Source organism: Oncorhynchus keta, chromosome 21, assembly GCF_023373465.1.
Source record: "Oncorhynchus keta strain PuntledgeMale-10-30-2019 chromosome 21, Oket_V2, whole genome shotgun sequence".
Taxonomy (NCBI): Eukaryota; Metazoa; Chordata; class Actinopteri; order Salmoniformes; family Salmonidae; genus Oncorhynchus; species Oncorhynchus keta.
In genome coordinates, this window is record NC_068441.1 from 38,393,099 (window position 1) to 38,420,099 (window position 27,001).

A 27,001-nucleotide genomic window follows, 5' to 3' on the forward strand; every position below is an offset into this window, starting at 1 on the left:
TCTGCAGATCCTCTCAAGCTCTTTCAGGTTGGATGGAGAGCTTTGCTGCACAGCTATTTTCAGGTCTCTCCAGATATGTTTGATCGGGTTCAAGTCCGGACTCTGGCTGGGCCACTCAAAGACATTCAGAGACTTGATCCAAATACACTCCAACGTTGTCTTGGCTGGAGCAGGTTTTCATCAAGGATCTCTCTGTACTTTGCTCCGTTCATCTTTCCCTCGATCGTGACTAGTCTCCCTGCTGCTGAAAAACATCCCCACTGCATGATGCTGCCACCACCATGATTCACTGTAGTAGTCATGCCAGGTTTCAGACGTGACGCTGAACCAATCCTGGTTTCATCAGACCAGAGAATCTTGTTCCTCATGGTCTGAGAGTCATGAGGTGCCTTTTGGCAAACTCCAAGCGGGATGTCATGTGACTTTTACTGAGGAGTGGCTTCCATCTGGCCATTCTACCATAAAGGTCTGATTGGTGGAGTGCTGCCGAGATGGTTGTCCTTCTGGAAGGTTCTCCTCTCTACAGTGGAATATCTGGTGCTCTGTCAGAGTGACCATCGGGTTCTTGGTCACCTCCCTGACCAAGGCCCTTCTCCCCCAATTGCTCAGATTGGTGGGGTAGCCAGCTCTAGGAAGAGTCTAGGTGGTTCCAAACTTCTTCCATTTAAGAATGATGGAGGCAATTGTGTTCTTGGGGACCTTCAATGCTGCAGATATTTTTTGGCACCCTTTCCCAGATCTGTGCCTCGACACAATCCTGTCTCGGAGCTCTACAGACAATCCCTTCGACATCATGGTTTGGTTTTTTCTTTGACATTTACTGTCAACTGTGGGACCTTATATAAGCAGGTCTGTGCCTTTCCAAATCATGTCCAATCAATTGAATTTACGACAGGTGGACCCCAATGATGTTGTAGAAACATTTCAAGGATGATCAATGGAAAAAAGGATGCACCTGAGCTCAATTTAGAGTCTCATAGCGAAGGATCTAAATACTTATGTAAAACTTTTTTTTAAATGTTTTCATTTTGTTATTATGTGGTATTGTTTGTAGATTGATGAGGATTTTTTAAAAAAAATTAGAATAAGGCTGTAAAATAACAAAATGTGGAAATAGTGAAGGGGTCTGAATACTTTACGAATGTACTTCAGAAAGTGTTCACACCTCTACTTTTTTCACATTTTGTTGTGTTACAGCTTGAATTTGAAATAGATTAAATGTTGTTTTTTTTGGCCTACACACCCCATTGTATCAAAGTTGATATATGTTTTTTAATTCATTAATTAAACATGAAAAGCTGAAATGTCTTGAGTCAATAAGTATTCAAACCCTTTGTTATGGTGAGCCTAAATATGATCAGGAGTAAAAAGGTGATTAACAAGTCACATAATAAGTTGCATAATAAGTTGCATGGACTCACTCCGTGTGCATTTATGGTGTTTAACATGATTTTTAAATGATGCCCCCATTCTCATCGATGTGTCTGTGGTTGCATCACTACCATCACTGCCTGGTATGGCAACTGCTTGGCCTCCGACTGTAAGGCACTACAGAGGGTAGTGCGTCCGACCCAGTACATCACCGGGGCCAAGCTTCCTGCCATCCAGGACCTGTATACCAGGCGGTGTCAGAGGAAGGCCCTAAAAATCATCAAAGACTGTTCTCTCTGCTACCGCACGGCAAGCGGTACCGGAGCGCCAATACTCTCTGTTTATTATCTATGCATAGTCACTTTAACTCTACTTATATGTACATATTACCTCAATCACCTCAACTAACCTGTGCCACCACACACTGACTATGTACCGGTACCCCCTGTACTGTTATTTTACTACTGCTCTTTAAATAAATCTTTATTTTTTTATTCAAGATGTATTTTTCTTGCATTGTTGGTTAATGGCTTGTAAGTAAGCATTTCACTGTAAGGTCTACTACACCTGTTGTATTTGGCGCATGTGACAAATAACATTTGATTTGATTTGTAAAAAAACACTATTATCTGTAAGGTCCCTCAGTCGAGCTGTGAATTTCAAACACAAACTCAACCACAAACACCAGTAAGGTTTTCCAATGCCTCGTAAAGAAGGGCACCTATTGCTAGATGGGTAAAAAAAGAACAATAAAGCAGACATTGAATATCCCTTTGCGCATAGTGAAGTTATTAATTACACTTTGGATGGTGTATCAATACACCCAGTCACTACAAAGATACATGTGTCCTTCCTAACTCAGTTGACGGCGACGATTTCATCATAAGACCAATGGTGACTAAAACTGATACACACTTTAATGGCTGTGATAGGGGAAAACTGAGGATGGATGAACAACATTGTAGTTACTCCACAATACCAACCTAATTGACAGAGTGAAAAGAAGGAAGCTTGTACATAATACGAATATTTCAAAACATGCATCCTGATTGAAACAAGGCACTGAAGTAATATTGCAAAAATTGTCGCAAAGCAATTAACTTTTTGTCCTGAATACAAAGTGTTATGTTTGGGGCAAATCCAATCCAACACATTACTGAGTACCACTCTCCATATTTTCAAGCATAGCGGTGGCTGCATCATGTTATGGGTATGCTTGTAATCGTTAAGGCCTGAGGAATTGTTCAGGATAAAAAATAAACAGAAGGGAGCTAAGCACAGGCAAAATCCTGGAGGAAAACCTGGTTCAGTCTGCTTTCCACCAGACACTGGGAGATAAAAACTTTTCAGCAGGACAATAACCTAAAACAAAAGGCCAAATCTTCACTGGAGTTGCCTACCAAAAAGAAAGTGAATGTTCCTGAGTGGCCAAGATTTGACTTAAATCTACTTGAAAATCTATGGGAAGACCTGAAAATGCTTGTCTAGCAATGATCAACAACCAATTTGACAGAGCTTGAAGAATATTGAAAATAACAAAGGAAATGTTGCACAATCCAAATGTGGAAAGCTCTTACAGACTCAGAAAGACTGACAGATGTAATTGCTGCCTAAAGGTGCTTCTACAAAGTATTGACTCAGGGACGTGAATACTTATGTAAATTCAATATTTCTGTATTTAATTTTTCCATAAATTTGCAAACATTTCTAAAAACATGTTTTCAAATCAAATCAAATCAAATCCAATTGTATTTGTCACATACACATGGTTAGCAGATGTTAATGCGAGTGTAGCGAAATGCTTGTGCTTCTAGTTCCGACAATGCAGTAATAACCAACAAGTAATCTAACTAACAATTCCAAAACTACTGTCTTATACACACAAGTGTAATGGGATAAAGAATATGTACATAAAGATATATGAATGAGTGATGGTACAGAGCGGCATAGGCAAGATACAGCAGATGGTATCGAGTACAGTATATACATATGAGATGAGTATGTAAACAAAGTGGCATAGTTAAAGTGGCTAGTGATACATGTATTACATAAAGATGCAGTAGATGATATAGAGTACAGTATATACGTACATACATACATACATACATACATACATACATACATACATACATACATACATACATACATACATACATACATATGAGATTAATAATGTAGGGTATGTAAACATTATATTAGGTAGCATTGTTTAAAGTGGCTAGTGATATATTTTACATAATTTCCCATCAATTCCCATTATTAAAGTGGCTGGAGTTGAGTCAATGTGTTGGCAGCAGCCACTCAATGTTAGTGGTGGCTGTTTAACAGTCTGATGGCCTTGAGATAGAAGCTGTTTTTCAGTCTCTCGGTCCCAGCTTTGATGCACCTGTACTGACCTCGCCTTCTGGATGATAGCGGGGTGAACAGGCAGTGGCTCGGATGGTTGTTGTCCTTGATGATCTTTATGACCTTCCTGTAACATCGGGTGGTGTAGGTGTCCTGGAGGGCAGGTAGTTTGCCCCCGGTGATGCGTTGTGCAGACCTCACTACCCTCTGGAGAGCCTTACTTACGGTTGTGGGCGGAGCAGTTGCCGTACCAGGCGGTGATACAGCCTGCCAGGATGCTCTCGATTGTGCATCTGTAGAAGTTTGTGAATGCTTTTGGTGACAAGCCGAATTTCTTCAGCCTCCTGAGGTTGAAGAGGCGCTGCTGCGCCTTCTTCACGATGCTGTCTGTGTGAGTGGACCAATTCAGTTTGTCTGTGATGTGTATGCCGAGGAACTTAAAACTTGCTACCCCCTCCACTACCGTTCCATCAATGTGGATAGGGGGGTGTTCCCTCTGCTGTTTCCTGAAGTCCACAATCATGTTATTATGGGTTATTGTGTGTAGATGGGTGAGGGGAAAAAACTATTTAATCAATTTTGAATTCAGGCTGTAACAATAAAATGTGTAATGAGTCACGGGGTATGAATACTTTCTGAAGGGTCGAGCATGCACCATCTCTTGGATTCGATAATGCTCTCTCCGGCACACCAAAAATAATCACACACGCACCTCTCATTGGTGACAAGACTAGCGTAAGCATTCTAACATGTTCTAGAGTGACTAACTTGTTTTTGCTTTAATGGTATTAGTTTGACAATGAGTAGGCTTACACAGACCAATTATCATTGAGGGTTATATACCCTAGATCAGGGTTTCCCAAACTTGGTCCTGGAGCCCCCTGGGTGCAAGTTTGGGTGTTGGCCCAGGCACTACACAGCTGATTTAAATAATCAAAGCTTGATGATGAGTTGGTTATTTGAATCAGCTGTGTAGTGCTAAGGCAAAAAACAAAACGTACACCCAGTAGAGGCCCCAGGACCAAGTGTGGGTAACCATGCCCTCGATTAGAATCTGTGCATGGGTTCCAATTCACCATATTTTGATGTCACTATTGACAGTCCATAGTCTCAACTCTATCTGTAAATTATACATACAACAAGTATAGGCCTAAACTACGTTAAATTATGTAAACTGTCATTGCATTACAAAACCTATCAGACAATAAAAAAATTGCACATCTGAGAGGACCGCGCATGTCGGACGTGAGTCTATCTACGCAAGTACGTAGTGGAGAGACAGACACGCGCAATGAAAGCCGGAAGCATCGATAGGATGAAAATAGAAATCGATCAAATTCAGTGTAGTTCCTAAGTGCAAAGCTTCGACGGACTGCCTTTTCCACGAAAAGTTAGCTCGATAAATTACAGACCTCTTGACGTGGCGGTGGAGGAAATGTTGTGGAGAGAGAAGGCCGTTTATTTTTTCAAGTTACTTGGTGGGGGTTGAGCTGACGTGTGGAGAAGTTCGAGCTGCCAGAAAAGAGCAGATAAACAAACAAGCAGGGAGTCAGCTGAGCGCCTGCCTGTCCAAACCGGGGCTAACGTTAACCAGGCGAGACTGGGTAAATGTCAGCGAGATCAAATCGTCGCTAGAGTTTTTGACCCAATAATGGCTAAAATAGTGTTCTAACGTTGGTGTTTACCCACACGCCAAGTTCAAAGAGTGGCACAAAGAAGAAAAATACCACGCGAGGACAACATTATTTCACTGTGTTCCTGTCGCCTAGCTTGATAGAACGAACACTGTCAACAACTTGATATGTACCATTGATTTGACTGTGCTTGCTTCAGCAGTTAGCAACAAAAGAAACGTATTGCTTTATCCCATTGAAACGGTACAATATAGTACAAACGCTGAGTGGATAGAGGTAATTCGTGTGTCATTAACTTGAATCCGTATGAGTTGTCAAAGGCCTAATCGTTGCAGTCAACGCCAGGCTTTGCTACACGAATACAGACCGAGCTTGTCCTGCTTTGAGTTAGTAACTAATGATTACATATGATGTTGCCGTTTGCTAGTCTCGTCATTGCCCCCTCTGTACTCAAACGGCATGCAACTTTTCCTTAATAGCCATAACTCATAAATCTTTTCGAACTTAAACTATTGTTTGTTTATATTGCTCATTAGGTCCCGGAAGTTTCCAGCTTAACCCCCTCCCGTATATGCATGTATAATATTGTTACAGGCCTATGTATTTATTGTAGCCAACAAGGCCCAGTTATTGTGCCGCGTTGATTTGCTTGCCTGAACTAGGAACATTTCTGACTTGCTAACTGGTTGAACGCAGCACGTGTATAACTAGAACCACTTAGCAAGTCTGACATTTACGAGTTTCCTAGTTCTGACTAACACGTGAACTTGGCATTGTTTGATTTGGTTGTGGCATTATTAAAACGTAATTCAATTAGCCAACCCACAAGGAGGAAATTCTGAAATTTGAGTGTTGTACACTTAAAGTTACCTGAACACCCCTTTCGCCTCTCTCCTTTCCCCTAATTTACCACTCTCCCTCTCTTTATGTGTCAGAAGTGGGATAGCCATGGCCCACCATTCGACGCCCAGCTCCCAGAAGGCCCTGATGATGGAACTCAAGTCCCTGCAGGATCAGCCGGTGGAGGGCTTCCGCATCGGCCTGGTGGAGGAGTCAGACCTTTACAACTGGGAGGTGGCCATCTTTGGCCCCCCTAACACACTGTATGAGGGAGGCTACTTTAAGGTGAGGCAACTGTGGAGGGATGGGGAGGGGAGGGGTCATTCATTCGATGCACAACGCATAGTTGTGTAGCATGTTTGTGCGTGTATGACGTGTTCAGGTGTTTCTCCCTCCTTTCTCACTCCCTGTCACTATTTCAGTCTTTCATTCTCCCACTCTCTCCTTTCCTATCCAGCTTCTCACCCCCTTCCTCCCTGGGCTCATCCTCACCCCCCCTACTCACCCGGCCTCTTTCCCCCTTGCAGTGTGATCGTTATGCTCCAGACTCCTATTTTTAGCTGTGGACGGATATAAATGGCATCTCAGCATAGAGGTAGAGAGAGAAGGGCATGATGAGGCTCTTCTCCTTTTTCCCTGTATAACTTATTCAGTGTGGCTAGTCCTCCACATTAGCATATCAGTTTGGTGTGTGAGTTCACATCCAGCCCAGGGCATGCAAACTCTTCCAAGAAGGCAAAACTGATTGCATTGACAGAGATGCAATGATCATTATAACATATTTTGTGAGTGATCTCATGGTCAGGTTGTATACTGGTTGTGTAAATGTTTTTTTGGCTACCACATATGTTTTCGTCTGGCTATCGGACCAGATAAACTGTCTTACAGATAACAAAAATATGCTTTTATATGATGCTTTCTCCACCATAAATCCAGTTAGAATGAGAATCATTAAATGTCATTATCACATTCCAACTTTTTCTGGATTTGTAGACTAGGTTTTCAGCTAGTGGTTGAGGCAGAGGTATGCCTATAACATGTAAGCTACTGTTTGCACCTGTTATAGGTTTAAAATATAGGTGCTGTAGAGGGAACTGATCCAAAAGGGGAGTGTAGTGAAGTGTCAAAGGTGAAGTTCACACTGACCTCAACATGTCTACACAGGGCATGTTTTGAAATGGTGCTAATGCTATCTGGAAGCAGAGCAGTGCTCCCCAAAGGGCTGGGGCTGCTGGACAGAATGTTCTCACACTTCTCTTTGGTTTAATTTTGATAGTGGATTCATTTATATAGTGGATTACACACAGTGGAGAGAGACAGTATATTTGTGTCAAATTGAATGGCTATGGTAGTGTGTCTAGATGGCACAGGCCTGGAATGGTGCACATATAACAAGCACTGTGTGTGATTGGATTTTGCTGAATTGGCACAATTCATATCGTGGGAGGTAGCGATAGAGAAGTACATTTAGTCACACGTGCATGCACATACTCCTGTACATGTACACATGCAGACACACACACATGGCATCCAATACACACTAAAATGACCTACAAACCAGGATCATTCTCATGCTGAATTGTATCTAACTGTAATTAGGGTTAAGGGTTATTTGGCTGTCAATTAAATGTTTGAAGCTGATGGCAATTTCTGTGTCTCTATCAGTCTCACATCAAGTTCCCCATTGACTACCCCTACTCTCCTCCGACCTTCCGTTTTTTAACAAAGATGTGGCATCCCAACATCTATGAGGTAAGAGTTAAGCCCAGTTAATGTATTCCCAATGTATATGAATTCAAACATATTTGAAGAGTTTTCTCCATCCAGAAGTTGACAGGTCGTGTTCCAACAGAACGGCGACGTGTGTATCTCCATCCTTCACCCTCCCGTCGACGACCCCCAGAGCGGGGAGCTCCCCTCAGAGAGGTGGAACCCCACTCAGAATGTCAGGTACCTCACCTAGCTCCAAACCTGGTTCAACATGTATAAATACTTGAGGTTTGCTTAATTTAGCTCAATGGAACAACTGAACCAATGGAATAGTCTTAAAAGTAAAAAGTCCCCCCCACCTTGCATGCGGGTCAAGCTATAAAACCAAAGTGTGTTTATCTATTTGAAATTATTTATTAGATGTATTTGATGTAGGTTGGTCACTTCATTGGTGCTCCCTGTGTATAGCTCCATTCTTGTGTTTTTGTGTTACTATTTTATTTTTAAACTCTGCATCATTGTGAAGGACTCGTAAGCAAGCATTTCACGCTAAATTCTACACCAGTTGTATTCGGCGCATGTGACAAATAATATTTGATTTGACTTTTACCAATTTTTAGCAGTTTTCCACAAAAAGACAATCAACATTTACAATATAAGTAGATACAAGTGACACTGGATTACATCGGCAGAAAGAGCCATTGACTTCACAACTTACTGGCTACTTGGGGGAGACAAATGCAATATGGTGTGTCATCATAACTGCTCAAATATGTGTCAAATGTTTAAAATGCAGAGCTTAGGAATAGACACAGTCCCTAACAGCAGTAAAAGTGTCAAAGACCACATTACCCTTCGTGGGACAATTCCTCAACCCCCGGGGCAGGTTGAAAGTTCTGAGTGTGTGTTAAAACCAACCACCCAGAGGAAGTTGCATCAAATGGAGCAACACTGGGGGATGGTCAGGTAACACTGCGGGATGGTGAGGTAACACTGCTCTCACAGAGGAAGTCAGGTCAGATAACTCACCTACTCAAGGAAAATGAAGGCCACATTACTTAGAAGGTAAGCTAAGGTAAATTGTGTACTTTAAGGTAATGTTCAGGTAATGGGTATGTTTTAGAGGACATAAAGTCATATTAGTGACGTGTGTGTGTGTACAGGACCATCTTGCTGAGTGTGATCTCTCTGCTGAATGAGCCCAACACCTTCTCCCCGGCCAACGTGGATGCCTCAGTTATGTTCCGCAAGTGGAGAGACAGCAAGGGCAAGGACAAGGAGTACGCAGAGATTATCAGGTAGGAAGAACATATGCACACAAACCCAACCATTGAGTACCTTTTTCACAACAAACAAGTTGGCTTACCCACACACTAGGGCTGACCTCATTTAGTCTACTGGTGGATTGTTTGGTCGATAGGCTGTTGGTCAACCAATATTTCATTTTCTTTCATGGTGCACAAGACGCCTGTCTCAGTGGATTAACCCATTGTGGAGGCTGTGGGGATGGCACAGTCCATCACTCTAAGACGTGATATGGAAATTGTATATGGCTATATTATGTAAAAATGTTGGTGAAACACTAATAAATCAAATATGATTTTATAACAAATGCCCTTTCTCTCGCGTTGGATACGGTCGCTGTCTGCTGTTCTGAAACATAATCTTCAGTTCCCTGTAGAATTGGAGCCTTTCCCTATGTTGCTACATGCATCATAACAAAGTTAACCATCATATTGTGATTGAGAACAATGCAGCGGAGGCAGCTGCCGCAGCAGGGACAAGACAGCCTTTTCCTCATCCTAATTGTCTAAGATAATTGAGGAGAGAAGAAGAAACCCCAACTTAATTAGGTCTATAATCAATAGCCTGGCTTTATAAATCATCCATATGTATGTCTAGATAAGTAAGACAGATCCTGCTTCTGTTGCCTGTTTGAGTGTTATTTATTTCATACATTTTTAAAAACCTTTATTTAACTAGGCAAGTCAGTTAAGTTCATTTAAGAACAAATTCTTAATTACAATGATGGGCACAGTGGGTTAACTGCCTTGTTCAGGGGCAGAACCACAGATTTTCACCTTGTCAGCTCGGGGATTCGAGCTTGCAACCTTTCGGTTACTAGTCCAACGCTCGAACCACTAGGCTACCTGCCGCCTCGTTTAGTAGCCTACTTATTCCGTGAGCACCAAGCCTCATGCAAAATATCACATAAAGCAATTTCACAGATTCTGCTGTTTTTAATCCTTGCTATGCTGTAATAAAGGCTTTACAATTTGTTTTTGTTAGAACAGACGGGTATTACTTATTTATTTACTGTTTATACTGTTCCAAACAGGCAGAACAATAATATTGTAATTTAACAGCACCTATTTGTCACACATAATATGCACCCAGGTCTCGCTGCTATACTCTCCTTTTTCTTGATCTCCTTATTGTTATTATTACAATTATTATGATCATCATTATAATAACTAATGTCATTATCATTAGTAGGCTTAGTATAGCAGCCTTGTATAACCACCATCGAGCCTTAGGCCTAAGAACGCATCCTGTTTAGTCTTAATACTGTAATTTACTTAGGCCTATAATTCAAAATTTATCGGCGAATCGATTATTAATTTGTTCATGTCATCACACAGCATACAAGACATTCATGTTTTGAAATGCAATCAATCATTTTAGTTTTGAAATCAAATAAGGGGAGCTTTGAATAATTAGTATGCTGTAATAAAGGCTATATACACTGCTCAAAGAAATAAAGGGAACACTTAAACAACACAATGTAACTCCAAGTCAATCACACTTCTGTGAAATTAAACTGTCCACTTGGGAAGCAACACTGATTGACAATACATTTCACATGCTGTTGTGAAAATGGAATAGACAACAGGTGGAAATTATAGGCAATTAGCAAGACACGCCCAATAAAGGAGTGGTTCTGCAGGTGGTGACCACAGACCACTTCTCAGTTCCTATGCTTCCTGGCTGATGTTTTGGTCACTTTTGAATGCTGGCGGTGCTTTCACTCTAGTGGTAGCATGAGACGGAGTCTACAACCCACACAAGTGGTTCAGGTAGTGCAGCTCATCCAGGATGGTACATCAATGCGAGCTGTGGCAAGAAGGTTTGCTGTGTCTGTCAGCGTAGTGTCCAGAGCATGGAGGCGCTACCAGGAGACAGGCCAGTACATCAGGAGACGTGGAGGAGGCCGTAGGAGGGCAACAACCCAGCAGCAGGACCGCTACCTCCGCCTTTGTGCAAGGAGGAGCAGGAGGAGCACTGCCAGAGCCCTGCAAAATGACCTCCAGCAGGCCACCAATGTGCATGTGTCTGCTCAAACGGTCAGAAACAGACTCCATGAGGGTGGTATGAAGGCCCGACGTCCACAGGTGGGGGTTGTGCTTACAGCCCAACACCGTGCAGGACGTTTGGCATTTGCCAGAGAACACCAAGATTGGCAAATTCGCCACTGGCACCCTGTGCTCTTTACAGATGAAAGCGGGTTCACACTGAGCACATATGACAGACGTGAGAGTCTGGAGACACCATGGAGAACGTTCTGCTGCCTGCAACATCCTCCAGCATGAATGGTTTGGTGGTGGGTCAGTCATGGTGTGGGGTGGCATTTCTTTGGGGGGCCCGCACAGCCCTCCATGTGCTCGCCGGAGGTAGCCTGACTGCCATTAGGTACCGAGATGAGATCTTCAGACCCCTTGTGAGACCATATGCTGGTGCGGTAGGCCCTGGGTTCCTCCTAATGCAAGACAATGCTAGACCTCATGTGGCTGGAGTGTGTCAGCAGTTCTTGCAAGAGGAAGGCATTGATGCTATGGACTGGCCCGCCTGAATCCAATTGAGCACATCTGGGACATCATGTCTCGCTCCATCCACCAATGCCACGTTGCACCACAGACTGTCCAGGAGTTGGCGGGTGCTTTAGTCCAGGTCTGGGAGGAGATCCCTCAGGAGACCAACTGCCACCTCATCAGGAGCATGCCCAGGTGTTGTAGGGAGGTCATACAGGCACGTGGAGGCCACACACACTACTGAGCCTCATTTTGACTTGTTTTAAGGACATTACATCAAAGTTGGATCAGCCTGTAGTGTGGTTTTCCACTTTAATTTTGAGTGTGACTCCAAATCCAGACCTCCATTGGTTGATAAATTTGATTTCCATTGATAATACTTGATTTTGTTGTCAGCATATTCAACTATGTACAGAAAAGTATTTAATAGGAATATTTCATTCATTCAGATCTTGGATGTGTTATTTTAGTGTTCCCTTTATTTTTTTGAGCAATATATACAAACATGCATACATACATGCATGAGGTTGACCGAGGAATCGGAATGGCCGATTTAATTAGGGACGATTTCAAGTTTTCATTACAATCGCATATCGGTATTTTTGGACACTGATTTGGCAGATTTTTAAAAAAGATTTAATTTGGCAGATTGTTTAAAACATTTTTTTTACACCTTTATTTAACTAGGCAAGTCAGTTAAGAACACATTCTTATTTTCAATGACAGCCTAGGAACGGTGGGTTTAACTGCCTTGTTCAGGGGCAGAACGACAGATTTTTACCTTATCAGCTCGAGGATTCAATCTTGCAACCTTACAGTTAATTAACTAGTCCAACGCTCTAACCACCTGCCTCTCATTGCACTCCACGAGGAGCCTGCCTGTTAAGCGAATCCAGTAAGAAGCCAAGGGAAGTTGCTTGCTAGCATTAAACTTATCTTATAAAAAACAATCAATCATAATGAGTAGTTAACTACACATGGTTGATGATATTACTAGTTTATCTAGCGTGTCCTGCGTTGCATATAATTGATGCGGTGCGCATTTGCGAAAAAGGACTGTCATTGCTCCAACGTGTACCTAACCATAAACATCAATGCCTTTCTTAAAATCAATACACAAGTATATATTTTTAAACCTGCATATTTAGTTAATATTGCCTGCTAACATGAATTTATTTTAACTAGGTAAATTGTGTCACTACTCTTGCAACAGAGTCAGGGTATATGCAGCGGTTTGGGCGGCCTGGCTCGTTGCGAACTGTGAAGACTATTTCCTAACAAAGACGGCCAACTTCGCCAAACGGGAGGATTTAACAAAAGTGCATTTGCGAAAAAAGCACAATATTTGCACGACTGTACCTAACCATAAACACCAATGCCTTTCTTAAAATCAATACACAAGTATATATCTTTAAACCTGCATATTTAGCTAAAAGAAATCCAGGTTAGCAGGCAATATTAACCAGGTGAAATTGTCACTTCTCTTGCGTTCATTGCACGCAGAGTCAGGGTATATGCAACAGTTTGGGCCGCCTGGCTCGTTGCGAACTAATATGACAAACATTTACGTAATTATGACAACACTGAAGGTTGTGCAATGTAACAGCAATATTTAGACTTAGGGATGCCACCCGTTAGATAAAATACGAAACGGTTCTGTATTTCACTGAAATAATAAACATTTTGTTTTCGAAATGATAGTTTCCGGATTCGACCATGTTAATGACCAAAGGCTCATATTTCTGTTTGTTATTATGTTATAATTAAGTCAATGATTTGATAGAGCAATCTGACTGAGCGATGGTAGGCACCAGCAGGCTCGTAAGCATTCATTCAAAGAGCACTTTTGTGCGTTTTGCCAGCAGCTCTTTGCTGTGCTTCAAGCATTGAACTGTTTATGACTTCAAGCCTATCAACTCCCGAGATTAGGTTGGTGTAACCAATGTGAAATGGCTAGCTAGTTAGCGGGGTGCGCGTTAATATCGTTTCAAACGTCACTCGCTCTTGGAGTTGTTCCCCTTGCTCTGCATGGGTAACCCTGCTTCGAGGGTGTCTGTTGTCGATGTGTTCCTGGTTCGAGCCCAGGTAGGAGTGAGGAGAGGTACGGAAGCTATACTGTTACACTGGCAATACTAAAGTGCCTAATAAGAACATCCAATAGACAAAGGTATATGAAATACAAATGGTATAGAGAGAAATAGTCCTATAAATACTATATTAACTACAACCTAAAACCTCTTACCTTGGAATACCTCTTACCTTGGAATATTGAAGTTTCATATGTTCCCATGTTCTGAGCGTTAGCTTTTTTACATTGCACATATTGCACTTTTACTTTCTTCTCCAACACTTAGTTTTTGCATTATTTAAACCAAATTGAAGATGTTTCATTATTTATTTGAGGCTAAATGGATTTTTATTGCTGTATTATATTAAGTTAAAATAAGTGTTCATTCAGTATTGTTGAACATGTTCAATTTGGTTTAAATATGTAATCGGCTTTTTTGTCCACCAATAATTGGTTATCGGTGTTGACAAATCATAATCGGTCGACAGATTATGATTTCTCAACACCGATACCGTTTAATCGGCAGATTTTTTTATTTTTTTTATTTTTATTTTTTTTAAACATATTTGTAAATGACAATTACAACAATACTGAATATTTTCCACCGATCTGATTTTCCCTCCTGAGCAACCAGTAAACATTTGCCTGTTTCGGTGTTCTTTTTCACATCCTTTACATTTTCACCTGTTACTGTTCTGAGTTTTTTTTATAAACAATTTATTAATGTGATCATGATAGGGCCTGACCCTATAGCCTATTGGTCACATGCATGCAATGCTTACATGTTGCATGTAAAGAGAGCAAGCGTTTAGGGAATGTTGTTTATAAACAAATTAGGGTTTTCGGTAATGACTTTTTTTCAGTTAAAATAATCAACTAAATGGCTGTAATGAGTGTTGCAGTTTCAGCACGGACTGCGCAATGCACACTTGCTGTGCTGTGGTGCCCTTTTGCTGCATTAGGGAGGAGAGCGCGACAACTTGTGTCAGTCACACAGGCTCTCACTGTAAAACATTTTTTTAACACAATGTGACCATTGGACTCTTTCTTGAGCCATTTGTGTCTTAATTATTTAATCAAACAATGTGCTTAAAGCATCAGACAAGCTCAGTGCGTATGTAGTTGGTTTTATTCAAACACAGGGTGTCTGTCAATAAGTTTAAATATTTTGACCAAACGATTGGTCGAAAGAACAGGATGACTCTCGGTTGACCAATATTTTTTTTTGCCGGGGACAGCCCTACCACACACACACACACACAGTGAGTAAGACCTTTATGACTTCTCTTCCCCTCCCACAGGAAGCAGGTGGTGTCCACAGTGGCGGAGGCGGAGCGCGATGGTGTCAAGGTACCCACCACGCTGGCAGAGTACTGCGTCCAGACCCGAGTTCCCTCCCAGGACAGCAGCTCAGACCTACTCTATGACGACCTCTACGACGATGACATGGAGGAGGAGGAAGAAGAGGATGAAGAGGAGGAAGATAATGACATGGAGTCAGGAGGAGAGGCAGGTGGGACAAGTGAAGGAGGAGGCGTCTCTACCCGCTGCTATGACGACGACCAGGAGGATTCTGGGAACGAGGACTCTTGATGATGATGATGATGATGATGGACGCCCTAAATTGACGCCTTACACCCTGCTACGTCCAATCCTAGCCTCCCTTCTGATCCTGTTAAGCTTAGAACATCCCCTAAGAATAACACATGTACTTTGTCTGGTACATTGATAGTCAAGTAATAACTGGACAAATAGGACACCTCAATTTGAGTGGATTCCAATTAAAGGCGCGTACAAAATGACAAATATTGAATATCTCAGCGAAATATAATTTGTGTAGTTAAAATTATATTTTTAGCACAGATGGAGTCAGAAATGTTTTAATTTCTCCTTTTGAAATGTGACTTTAACGCATGCATTTGGTTTCCTTACTCAATGGTCATATAGTCAAAGCCTGCCTCCCTGGTCTGATAGTTGTTGAACATAAACAAACAAACATCCAAACCCCAGGGGAGCTAGTTTGTTGCAAAATGTGCAGATAATCTCTGCCTTTAGGCTAAGATCAAGTGTAGTATCTGTTATTGTCAATTTAAAATCTGAACAAAATTTTAGAACGGGAAAATGGGCTTAATCTGTCTGCTCTACGGAACCACCCGGTATTGCAGTTTCTCTGGTAACGGAGCACACACAAGAAAGATGCAGCTAAATGAAATGTGGTGTTTGTATTGCTTTACAGCATTGGGTGCGGTTGCTTTTGTTTATGTCCAACAACTGTGCTTTTTGTCATGTCACTAGATGTATTTGCTAGAAGAATGTTCTGGGCTTAAATCTTAATTTTTTGGGGTCCACTCTTGGCCCCTTCATACCATGTTAATCTTTCATTTTGTGTTGTGCGTCTGGCTGTCTGGCGCTTTCTCTCAGTCTGTCTTACTGTCTGGATGGCTGAATCTCTGTTTTGTGTGGCATGCTGTCTTGTTCTGTCAATGTTTCCCTCTTTCTGTCTCATCACCCTCACTGCTTTGTCAGCCAGCCAGCCTCAGTCGTTCTGTCCGTTTGTGTGTTTGTTCACTCTTAAGGCGATCAACTTTAACCTACAGACACAACACAAACTCTGCCCTGACTGACTCCACCTTCACACCACACTTCCTGTTTCACCTCTGAACTCTGATCCCTGTAGAACTGGGGGGTCTTCATTAGGTACCAAAATGGACGGAAACAGGGATGGACTACCATCTTCAATTGTCCAGTAAGAAATGCTCATTTTTGTTTTCTGTAGCAAAATGTTATGACTGAGCCTTTATAAGATACTGAGAGGATATGCCGTCTCGGGCACAGAACCACAGGAGAGTTACATCCTCCTTCACTCTTTCCATCCATCCTTTCCCTGCCGCAGGGCCTCCATAGACTCTCACTGGGAAAGAACCAGGGATGTAGTGGAGAATAAACGCACCTTAACGCCAGCTACGCACCTCTATATGTTGTGAAAAGTGTTGTTGGCACTCATTCAGCGTTTACCCACCTTATGTCTTTACTACTACATCCCTGGAGAGGGCTCACTCAAACTGCTCCTCAGCTTGAGCTTGGTATTGTTTAAATTCTTTTTTTTCTTTTTTGTGGTTGTGTGTTTACAGAGGGAACTTCAAATCTCCAACAGCACTATCGATCCCCATGTCTCCTACATTTTTCACCTCCATTCAGGGTTTCCTTCTCTTTGTTATTTCTGTGTTGCCCTGTTCCGTTGGCCATGCTTCACAAAACTAAACCAGACCAGGTTCTTTGTCGTGTTCTTGATATGCTTTCTTGGAATTGGCGCAAACTCCTGGAATTCTATGCGAGCCAGTCAAGTGGTCAAAATGGAAAGTGAAATTGAATAAGTGGTATTCTGTATTTTAATCAACTATTTACACATGCCAAAAGGCATTAGCCATTGTTTATGTTATTTAGCACATATATAGCTGAAAGAGCACATTTAGTCATCAACAACATGTATCGGCCAGGAAAGTAGATTTTGCTAATTCGTGACTGAGCACATGCTGCATTGGTGATTCAGAGTTACACATGGAGCACAATTGCATTTTTTGGGTGGGAAAAAATGATGCTTCTTGGAATTCTGCTGCAAATACTTGGGTTGTGTAAGTGAGGTGACATCACAGACAAGTCAACCTATCATCTGTGCTCATTAGGCCTGCAGTTTTCACGTTTCCGTGCGTGTGTTTTACCATGACCCCATTCAATGGAACACAGAACCTGTTACACCTCGCATTCACAAGGAGGTGCTGGCCTGGATTCTATGCCAAGGAAATGTTTCATGACCACTTCCAGTAACGCCACAACCATCAGTCAGTTATGGATATGTGTGAAATATGTCCTGTTTTTAACAACTATAAGGGAGAGACTTGACAAATCAGTCTGAGGAAGACTAACAGAATCAAAATAAACTTTTCTCCTCCCTTGCTCTGTTGAACTTATGCCCTCACTGGGGCTGGCTTCATGTCAAAAAAATAGTTGACTGATGGATCACAAATAGATTGTTCTTCTCCTCAGCCACTGGACTTTCAGGGATATGATGTCAACGATCGGGACGAACCATGTCTCAATACTCTTTAAATGGCTTCCTCTCTTCGCCGCCTTTTTCTTCATGATCACTGATAGGTGAAAGGAATGGATACATTTCCACTAGGAAGGAAGCCATTGAGTATTGAGACCCAGCGTTCTTATTCTCACTGACTTTTGCCTTCTGTGTTGACGTGGAGCAGGCAGTTGGAACAGCGTTTACCTGGTTCTGAATCCTAGATCAAAATGACACTCGTTTAGAAGGACCACATGCTAGGCTGTCAAAATCTCACTATTGCGAAGTGTGTGTACTAGTGTTTGAGGAGCTTTTCCCTCTGTGGCTGAAAACGGTCACGTTTGGACAAACTACTTCACTGTTTCCACAGCCAGTGATATGGATGATGCAGTCCTCCTTTGTTTTGTAGTTTTTCATTTAATTATATCTTCCTATTGTGTTGTGAGGATGCAAATGTCACCTATTAAATTTATATTCTAAAAATGTTGAATTGACAGAATTGTCTGGAGTGTTGTCAATGGTACCAGTTTGTATTGAACTCATTTCTGTTTCTTAGAAAGCAGCTGCTGTACTTTGACATACTTTAAGAAATGGAAGAACAAATCATTTTGAAAAGCAGGACGTTTAAGTGCATATTTCTTCCTTAAACTATAATATCTGGTCTAACACAATTGTATAGGTGAATGCAGGGGTTCCACTACATGGTAAACATTGATCTGAGATGAACAGGTTGGAAGTATCCAAATGCCCACGTTTCTCAATCCCAAGAAACATTTCACTGATGTTGGTGTATCGGAATATACATTTAGACCCCCCCCCCATATTGAAATATTTTCTGAATGAGGTTGATCAACTTAACTCAAGCACAAGACGGAGCTGCTCTTCCTCCCGGGGAAGGACTGCCCGTTCCATGATCTCGCCATCACGGTTGACAACTCCATTGTGTCCCCCTCCCAGAGCGCTAAGAACCTTGGCGTGATCCTGGACAACAACACCCTGTCGTTCTCAACTAACATCAAGGCGGTGGCCCGTTCCTGTAGGTTCATGCTCTACAACATCCGCAGAGTACGACCCTGCCTCACACAGGAAGCGGCGCAGGTCCTAATCCAGGCACTTGTCATCTCCCGTCTGGATTACTGCAACTCGCTGTTGGCTGGGCTCCCTGCCTGTGCCATTAAACCCCTACAACTCATCCAGAACGCCGCAGCCCGTCTGGTGTTCAACCTTCCCAAGTTCTCTCACGTCACCCCGATCCTCCGCTCTCTCCACTGGCTTCCAGTTGAAGCTCGCATCCGCTACAAGACCATGGTGCTTGCCTACGGAGCTGTGAGGGGAACGGCACCTCAGTACCTCCAGGCTCTGATCAGGCCCTACACCCAAACAAGGGCACTGCGTTCATCCACCTCTGGCCTGCTCGCCTCCCTACCACTGAGGAAGTACAGTTCCCGCTCAGCCCAGTCAAAACTGTTCGCTGCTCTGGCCCCCCAATGGTGGAACAAACTCCCTCACGACACCAGGACAGCGGAGTCAATCACCACCTTCCGGAGACACCTGAAACCCCACCTCTTTAAGGAATACCTAGGATAGGATAAGTAATCCTTCTCACCCCCCTAAAGATTTAGATGCACTATTGTAAAGTGGCTGTTCCACTGGATGTCATAAGGTGAATGCACCAATTTGTAAGTCGCTCTGGATAAGAGCGTCTGCTAAATGACTTAAATGTAATGTAAATGTTATTGTGTTATCATTGCAGTTATCCAAAAGCCTTTGACTTTTCACTCCATTCGACACCAGCTCCCACTGTTGGACTCTCTACCTGAGGAACAGGACCTCTGTTCACCCCTGTTGTGTTCAGTGAGTTCCTATAGTCCTTGTTCACAGCCTGATGTGTGTAATTTACACATTTTGACTCCAGACTCATTGTCTCGTTTCCCCCTTCAAGCTGAGGTTCTATCATCCATGTTACATTTGGTCTGCCTTTTGTAGCACCAGTGAAGGTGTAGGCTGAGAACACAGGGATGTTTTTTTGTGTCGTAGAGGGTTGCATACCTGTAGTTCTTGTACAAATTGGCATGAAGTGGTTCTGGTCCTGGATGTTCCCATCAACCAAAATACTTGAGATTTTTGAAGTTTCCTCCATGAAGAATCCTTGGCACTCTGAAACGTCACTGAACCTCTCCACCACATGAGATCACAGGAGAGAAGAGAAGAGCGATGCGTTGGCATAAACACCCTCATCATCACCTGCATGAAGACTATTCCACTGAGATAAAAGTTCAGATGCTGATACCAGTTTGTGGAGTAGACTAGAGCCGAGTCTTGACTGGCTGCTTTAAATAGGTTTTCAACAGGATCCTTGAGATCGCAAGGCTGGAGGAAGTTTTGATTAATTTGCATCAGGTGAATAAGGGAAAGCCCCATGCGATAAATATTCTTCACCAACCTGGTCTCAAAGAATTGTATTTTCTGTACGTAAAGCAGAGACACTCCATTGAGTATATGTTATGCTTTGAATGGTGTGTATTAATTTGTGGATCTCCATCACACATTCCTTTTTATGTTACAAATTTGCAAAACGTACAATATGTTACGAATTCTGGCTAGATGGCTAATGTTATCTAGGCTAAGGGTAGGTTTAGGGGAAGGATTAGTTAACGTGCTAAGTAGTCACAAAGTAGCTCCTTAAGTTTTTGCCCCAACCATCTGTATTATGTAACCATACCAAACATATCATAGTAATTTGAGTTTCCCGGATTTACATTTACTTTGTTATGTCTAATCTATGAGACAGGCTGTCTTCACTCCTACCTCATTGCAGTTCCATGCATGTGGATTTCTGCCAACCTGAGTTAAACATGAACTTTATAAGAATAATATTGGTTAGAACAAAACAGTCTGTGTAGTGGATGTGAAAGTGGATTTGAACTCACCAGTAGCATGTTGGCTGGAGTGAATCAGTGACCTTCACCATGAGATCGAAAGTGACCGGATTATCTCTTGCTCTGTTGCCTAAAATGGTTGGCTTTGATTTACATGTGGTGTTGTATAGGTTACTCGTTCGATCTCTGTTCAGGCAGCACAAAATGCACTCTTACATCTGCATAGTTCAGAGTATGTAGCCCTTTTCTACGATTATGCAGTCAGGATATTACTTAGTTCTTCAGAGGGTTGAAGGGTATCCTGACCTGACGCTGCATGAACCCTGAAGTAGGATGGGTTGGCAAAAAACAGATTCCTGAGTCTAAATTTAACCCTCACATGGTAATCCGTCAAAGCATTTTTCTGTAACTAAAATCTTAATTTAAAGCTCAATCAGCAAAGTCAGTGGACAAGACATTTTTTCTACAGTAGGTATTTTTTGTTCACTTGGACATCCTTTCTCCTTTCATTACCCAAAATCATATTCTCTCTCACCTGAGGATCAGATGTTTCTTTGTTTGCCTTGCACTGAAAAAACCCTCTTATTTAAAAATGTGTTCAGGTTTCAATCTTTGGACTTGGAAAAGGGGGAAATTAAGTATTTTCATTCCTGGTTCAATCATTGTTAGGCAACATTAGTTGGACACATAGCCAGTCCTGGTCTCAAGCTCTCTCTCTCTCTCTGTTTCCTTCTCACCATTTTAATGCAATTCCTAATGAAAGTTTAATGAGCTGCTAGGCTATGCGATTATGGAAAGAAGAGTGAAGGTTCTGGTGTAGGAAAAGATCAAATGCCACAATGAGTTTACTGCAACTTTAAAAGGACACACAGTTTAACAGAATTTACTTCAGGTGAATTTAACCATATCCTTTTGCATTCACTGGAACTTGTTTAGGATGCCATTGGAACTGGTAGGTCTGAGGACTCAATGAGTTCCCATTGGATGTTGGGCTGCTCATTTGACCTGAAATATTGATCTAAATTCTTTATTGTCAAAAGTACCTCCCATCTGGTTTCTCAAGCATGAAATGAGCCACTGGTTGAATTGTGCCCTGGCTGACCGGAGAATGAATTGGTGCACCTCCTGTTAAATTCAACTTGTTTTTGTCTCCCCCTGGTGGTGATGTGTTGCAGGATTGCAGTACATTATAGGTGAGTGTGCAATTCTCAGCAGTAGTTGCCTTGTCCAATTAACTATCACATAGTTGTGTATAGATTTGCCCACTCATTGTGATCATAAATCATATTACTGTATATTTTCCATATATCTCAGGAGTAAAGGTGAAAGATTGGTTAGTCAATTCTGAAGTTGCATATTGAGAGGTCCATATTTAAGGGATGGTTTTTAATCTTGTTTAAAGTGCAAGACAAAAAGGTTATTGGTCATCACACAATGTTAACACATAAAACACTTATTGTGTCTATTGAATGATTTGGCCACTGATTCCCAAGCACAGGGGTAGTCAATAAAGTACAGAGGTTATCCTTTTCTGACCCTTAGTTTGGTGGCAATTCCTTGGGGGTATAAGTATGTGACACGGGGGTTCAATGACTTGCTTGGACCAAATTACCACCATAGAATTAGGAATTCTAACTCACTTTAGATTCACACTTTCTGTTCCATTAATTATCAAGGCTGTGCAGTCCCACAGACACTAGTCTCACGCATCTGTGCCCAATAGCCTGGGGACGAGGTTACAAACACGTTTTTTAAAGCTAGAGACTTGCTTTTGCAGCTTGCTCTTCACAATTCCTAGCACAACATTGTGTGTAGTAGTGTCTTAATGTTTCCCTTGCTCTGTGTCTAGGTGTTGCTGTGCTGCCCTCAGGCTGTCCTGTAGGTCTTTATGCTGGGCCAGGGAGCAGGCCTCCTCCAGCTTGGCCCAGCGGTAGTCCTGGTGCTCCTTCGACAACGTGACTGCCATCTTGGGGTCCCTCAGCTCCGCGAGCCAGTACAGAACCGTCTTGGGCCGCCCTCTCACCTCGTAGCGCAGCTCCTGGAGAAAGCCATCAACCACCTGCAGATGCTCCTCACGCAGCCCTGCTTCTTCCTGCGTCTCCCTCAGAGCGGTGGTGAGATCATCCTCCCCAGGGTCCACGTGGCCTAGAGACCAGCACAGGGTTATGTTCATTATGCACCAAACAAAAGAAAACGGACAAACAGGGAGGCACTTCCTGGCCTTGATCAATCAGAACCTTTTTGTTTTCTGTTGCAAAATGTTTTGCTACAGTGTGCCCAAATGACATAACAAAAGGCATTTGTGTGTTTCTAGATTTGATATGGGACCAAAGATAGTGCAAGCTAGAATAGAGCATGTATTCTACACCTTATTCTGCAAATTAGAGAACATGTGTCACAAAACATGACATGGGTCAGATGCCATGAATGGCATGTTGATTTTCATACTCCAGGTCGGTTTTAACAGGCGTAATGTAATGTCATAGTTATAAAACCCACAAGGGGACGATTGACAGTAGGCTACACCTCAAGTAAAGTGTTAGCTACTAAAATATGTAGCCTGCTGTCAATAGACCCTTATGACCCCCATAAGAGTGATATTATGCCTGTTATTTATAACAGGCCGAAAGGGTATGAACACTAATATGCCACTGATATGCACCATACCTTTGGGTGGGGTCCAGTGGTGCTTGCCATATGAAGTCTGTAGGAGGAGGTACTCAATGTTGTCAGGGGGAGGTGAAGACTGTGCCAGCCGACGAAACACAATGAATCCACACGCACGCAAGGCCATCACCTGCTGAAGCACAGAAATAGTGAAGACCTTCACTTTTCCCACATTTTTAAAGCCTTATTCTAAAATGGATTAAATTGTTTCCCCCCCCCTCATTAATCTACACACAATACCCCTAATGACAAAGAAAAAACAGGTTTTTAGAAATGTTTGCAAATGTATTAAAAACATTTTTTAATTTTCTGACCTTTTACTCAGTACTTTGTTGAAGCACCTTTGGCAGCGATTACAGCCTCAAGTCTTCGTCGGTATGACGCTACAAGCTTGGCACACCTGTAGTTGGGGAGGTCCTCCCATTTTTCTCTGCAGATCCTCGCAAGCTGTCAGGTTGGATGGGGAGCGTCGCTGCACAGCTATTTTCAGGTCTCTCCAGAGATGTTCGATCAAGTTCAAGTCCGGGCTCTGGCTTGGCCACTCAAGGTCATTCCGAGACTTGGCCCGAAGCCGCTCCTACATTGTCTTGGCTGTGTGCTTAGGGTCGTTGTCCTGTTGGAAGGAGAACCTTCACCCCAGTCTGAGGTCCTGAACACTCATAGAACAGGTTTTCATCAAGGACCTCGCTGTACTTTGCTCCGTTCATCCTTCCCTCGATCCCGACTAGTCTCCCAGTCCCTGGGAGACCACCACCACCATGCTTCACCGTAGGGATTGTATTGCCCAGGTGACAAGCAGTGCCTGGTTTTCTCCAGATGTGGTGCTTGGCATTCAGGCCAAAGAGTTCAATATTGGTTTTGTCAGACCAGAGAATCTTGTTTCTCATGGTCTGAGTCCTTTCGGTGCCTGTTGGCAAACTCCAAGTGGGAAGTCATGTGCTTTTTACTGAGGAGTGGCTTCTGTCTGGCCACACTACCATAAAGGCCTGATTGGTGAAGTGCTGCAGAGATGGTTGTCCTTCTGGAAGGTTCTCCCATCTCCACAGAGACTCTGGAGCTCTGTCAGAGTGACCATCGGGTTCTTGGTCACCTCCCTGACCAAAGCCCTTCTCCCCTGATTGCTCAGTTTGGCCGGGTGGCCAGCTCTCGGAAGAGTCTTGGTGGAGGCCACTGCAGACATTTTTTTGGTACCCTACCCCAGATCAGTGCCTGGACACAATCCTGTCTCAGTGCTCTACGGACAATTCCTTCTACCTCATGGCTTGGTTTTCGCTCTGACATGCACTGTCAACGGTGGGACCTTATATAGACAGGTGTGTGCCTTGCCACAGGTGGACTACAATCAAATTGTAGAAATATCAAGGATGATCATTGGAAACAGGATGCACCTGAGCTCAATTTAGAGTCTCATAGCAAAGGGTCTGAATACTTATGTAAATAAAGTATTTATTTGTTATTTTTAATACATTTGCTAAAATTTCTAAAAACCTGTTATTATTGGGTATTGTGTGTAGATTGATGAGGAAAAACAATCATTACATGCATTTTAGAATATGGCTGTAACGTAACTAAATGAGGAAAAAGTGAAGGGGTCTGAATACTTTCCGAATGCACTGTACATTCAAATGCATTTATGATCACTCAAACATTAACTCCATGATGACTTACTTCATGACACTCCAATGATTTTGTTATTTAACAATTAAGGCAGGCTGTACTAGGCCTAGTAGAGCGCACATTGATTTGAAAGACTGTTGTTGAATCATAGGCTACTGAAACTAGTCTATGAGTTCGTGGTTACTGTACATACAGTAGCCTCTCTAAAATGCAGCAAGCTATATAACTAAATTTACAGGATTTTAGAAATGTCCCCAAATAAACATAGACAACGCAAGACAATAATTCCACATCGTCTCGCCATAACCGTAAACTGTTAACACTGAATGCGGTAAAACTAGCGTTAGCATGACATGTTCTCTTGTCGCTGGGAAAATTGAATTTAGCCTATTGCTCGCTAGCTTGGTCTCACATTAGTCAACCATGTTTCCGAAATAAGTTATATCATTCACTACACTAACTTACTGTGAGATTACTCAAGTTACATCAGAAATACTTGTAAGAAGCCCGGGTGTTGATGAACATTTCTTGATTTCAGACACTCTTGAACGTAGCTTTCCTTATTGTAATTTCGCGTTCCCATTGACTGAATAGTTCGTGCTATTCCTGGGACGCTCCTACCTCTACACCTCTTACCTTAACCAAATTAAATGGTAACTTCAAAGGGGGCAGGGATGTCCCAACTCGAGGATAGCGTGAAAGTAGGCTGAATGTCCAAAGATACTTTTGAGGAAATAGGAAACTGCATTGATTACTATTAACGCACATTGACGACGCATGGGCAGCATACACAATGGGCCGCGCGTTGCATTTTGGGCGATTTGGGGACAAGGGGAGCATTCCTTCAAGGCGTGAATGGTAGTCTATTGGGCGCTAGCTCAAAAACCAAACATTAGCATTAATTTTGTGAACAAGAAGCACAACATTACAAATATTTTCAGAGATGTGAGATGATTAACTTGTTCGCTGTAATATCGCATAGCTTTGGAATCGTGACATTACGTATTGTAACGACCCTGGGTTTATAAGCGCGGAAATCGACGCTGCCGCTCGAGCATGCTTTTGCGGCACAGTCGATAGCGCGCCGGACCTCGGGCTAGAAGGTCGAGGGTTCGAGACCTGCTCCCTGCCTGTTTCATTACAGTATTTTCGAGGAAAAAGGGCATGTTATCATTTCGTTGGATAAAAAAAAAAATAAAAAAACTTAATTAACAAAAACAAAAATGACAGCGCATATCTCAAAGATAACATTGTGATAGCTAAGATGTTATTTGTATTATGAAATATTTAGCAGGCTATCACGGAATTCATGCAATGACTGATAACAATTAATCAATTGACTAAATAATACTGATAACATTCGATGTATTAAAAAAATGGTCTTACATCAAACATTCTAGTCTCTCTGTGCGAATATCCACCTTTTGTTAGAGATTTTTTTTTTAAACAACGTGCCCACTTGGGAGAGTGAGATGGGTAGATATGACCAACGGAAATGGGCCGGTGGGACAAGATAACGACAGGGTACCTCCTTATTAGACCAGGCCACTGGGTGCATCTAAAATGAGTTCATTACAACTTCAGTAAGAGAGGAGAACAAGCTGCTACCAAGGTAAAAAGAAAACACTATATGACATAATAAAATTAAAAAATGGAAATGTGTTTTTACTTTATTAAAGAGAAAAGGGAGTAGAGAGTAAGGGGGAGAGGAGGAGGGGTCGTTTTTAAATAAAAAAATCTTGTTTTAAAAATAAAATGCATCTTCTCTGGGTCAAATGATTATGGGCCTGAATACTTCAGAAAGTATTCACACCCCTTAACTTGGATTTAATAGCATTTTTTGTTGTCAACAATCACAAAATACTCTAGTCAAAGTGGAATAAATATATATATTACATTTTTATTTATGTAAAATAGAATCACCTTTGGCAGCGATTACAGCTGTGAGTCTTTCTGGGTAACCTAGATTGTACAATATTTGTCCATTGTTT

The 27,001-nt window shown here is 42.2% G+C and overlaps 2 protein-coding genes and 1 pseudogene across 9 annotated transcripts; 2 read left to right on the forward strand and 1 right to left on the reverse strand.

Annotated features, from left to right (window-relative positions):
- Positions 1–4,959: 4,959 nt before the first annotated feature.
- LOC118400543 (ubiquitin-conjugating enzyme E2 R2-like) lies at positions 4,960–18,337 on the forward strand. 3 transcript variants are annotated; one of them, XM_035797502.2, is made up of 6 exons: positions 4,960–4,980; positions 6,287–6,476; positions 7,857–7,943; positions 8,044–8,141; positions 9,065–9,199; positions 15,080–18,337. In XM_035797502.2, exons 2-6 carry the CDS (start codon positions 6,300–6,302, stop codon positions 15,369–15,371), a joined length of 789 nt encoding a protein of 262 aa, XP_035653395.1. In that variant the 5' UTR covers positions 4,960–4,980; positions 6,287–6,299; the 3' UTR covers positions 15,372–18,337. The 3 variants fall into 3 exon arrangements, with proteins under 3 accessions (XP_035653395.1, XP_035653393.1, XP_035653394.1); XM_035797500.2 differs by lacking the exon at positions 4,960–4,980 and adding an exon at positions 4,990–5,321; XM_035797501.2 differs by lacking the exon at positions 4,960–4,980 and adding an exon at positions 5,328–5,627.
- On the forward strand, positions 15,815–15,968 carry LOC118400654 (uncharacterized; annotated as a pseudogene).
- Positions 18,338–22,097: 3,760 nt separating the features above from the next.
- nudt2 (nudix (nucleoside diphosphate linked moiety X)-type motif 2) lies at positions 22,098–26,456 on the reverse strand. Of its 6 annotated transcripts, none has more exons than XM_052473869.1 (3): positions 26,397–26,456; positions 23,394–23,523; positions 22,098–22,871 (listed from the first exon to the last, which is right to left on the reverse strand). In XM_052473869.1, the coding sequence occupies exons 1-3, from the start codon at positions 26,403–26,405 to the stop codon at positions 22,549–22,551; spliced, it is 462 nt and encodes a 153-aa protein (XP_052329829.1). In that variant the 5' UTR covers positions 26,406–26,456; the 3' UTR covers positions 22,098–22,548. The 6 variants fall into 6 exon arrangements, with proteins under 6 accessions (XP_052329829.1, XP_035653397.1, XP_035653396.1 ...); XM_035797504.2 differs by lacking the exon at positions 26,397–26,456 and adding an exon at positions 25,647–25,815; XM_035797503.2 differs by lacking the exon at positions 26,397–26,456 and adding an exon at positions 25,647–25,815 and having other exon boundaries at positions 23,394–23,526.
- Between the last annotated feature and the right edge of the window lie 545 nt (positions 26,457–27,001).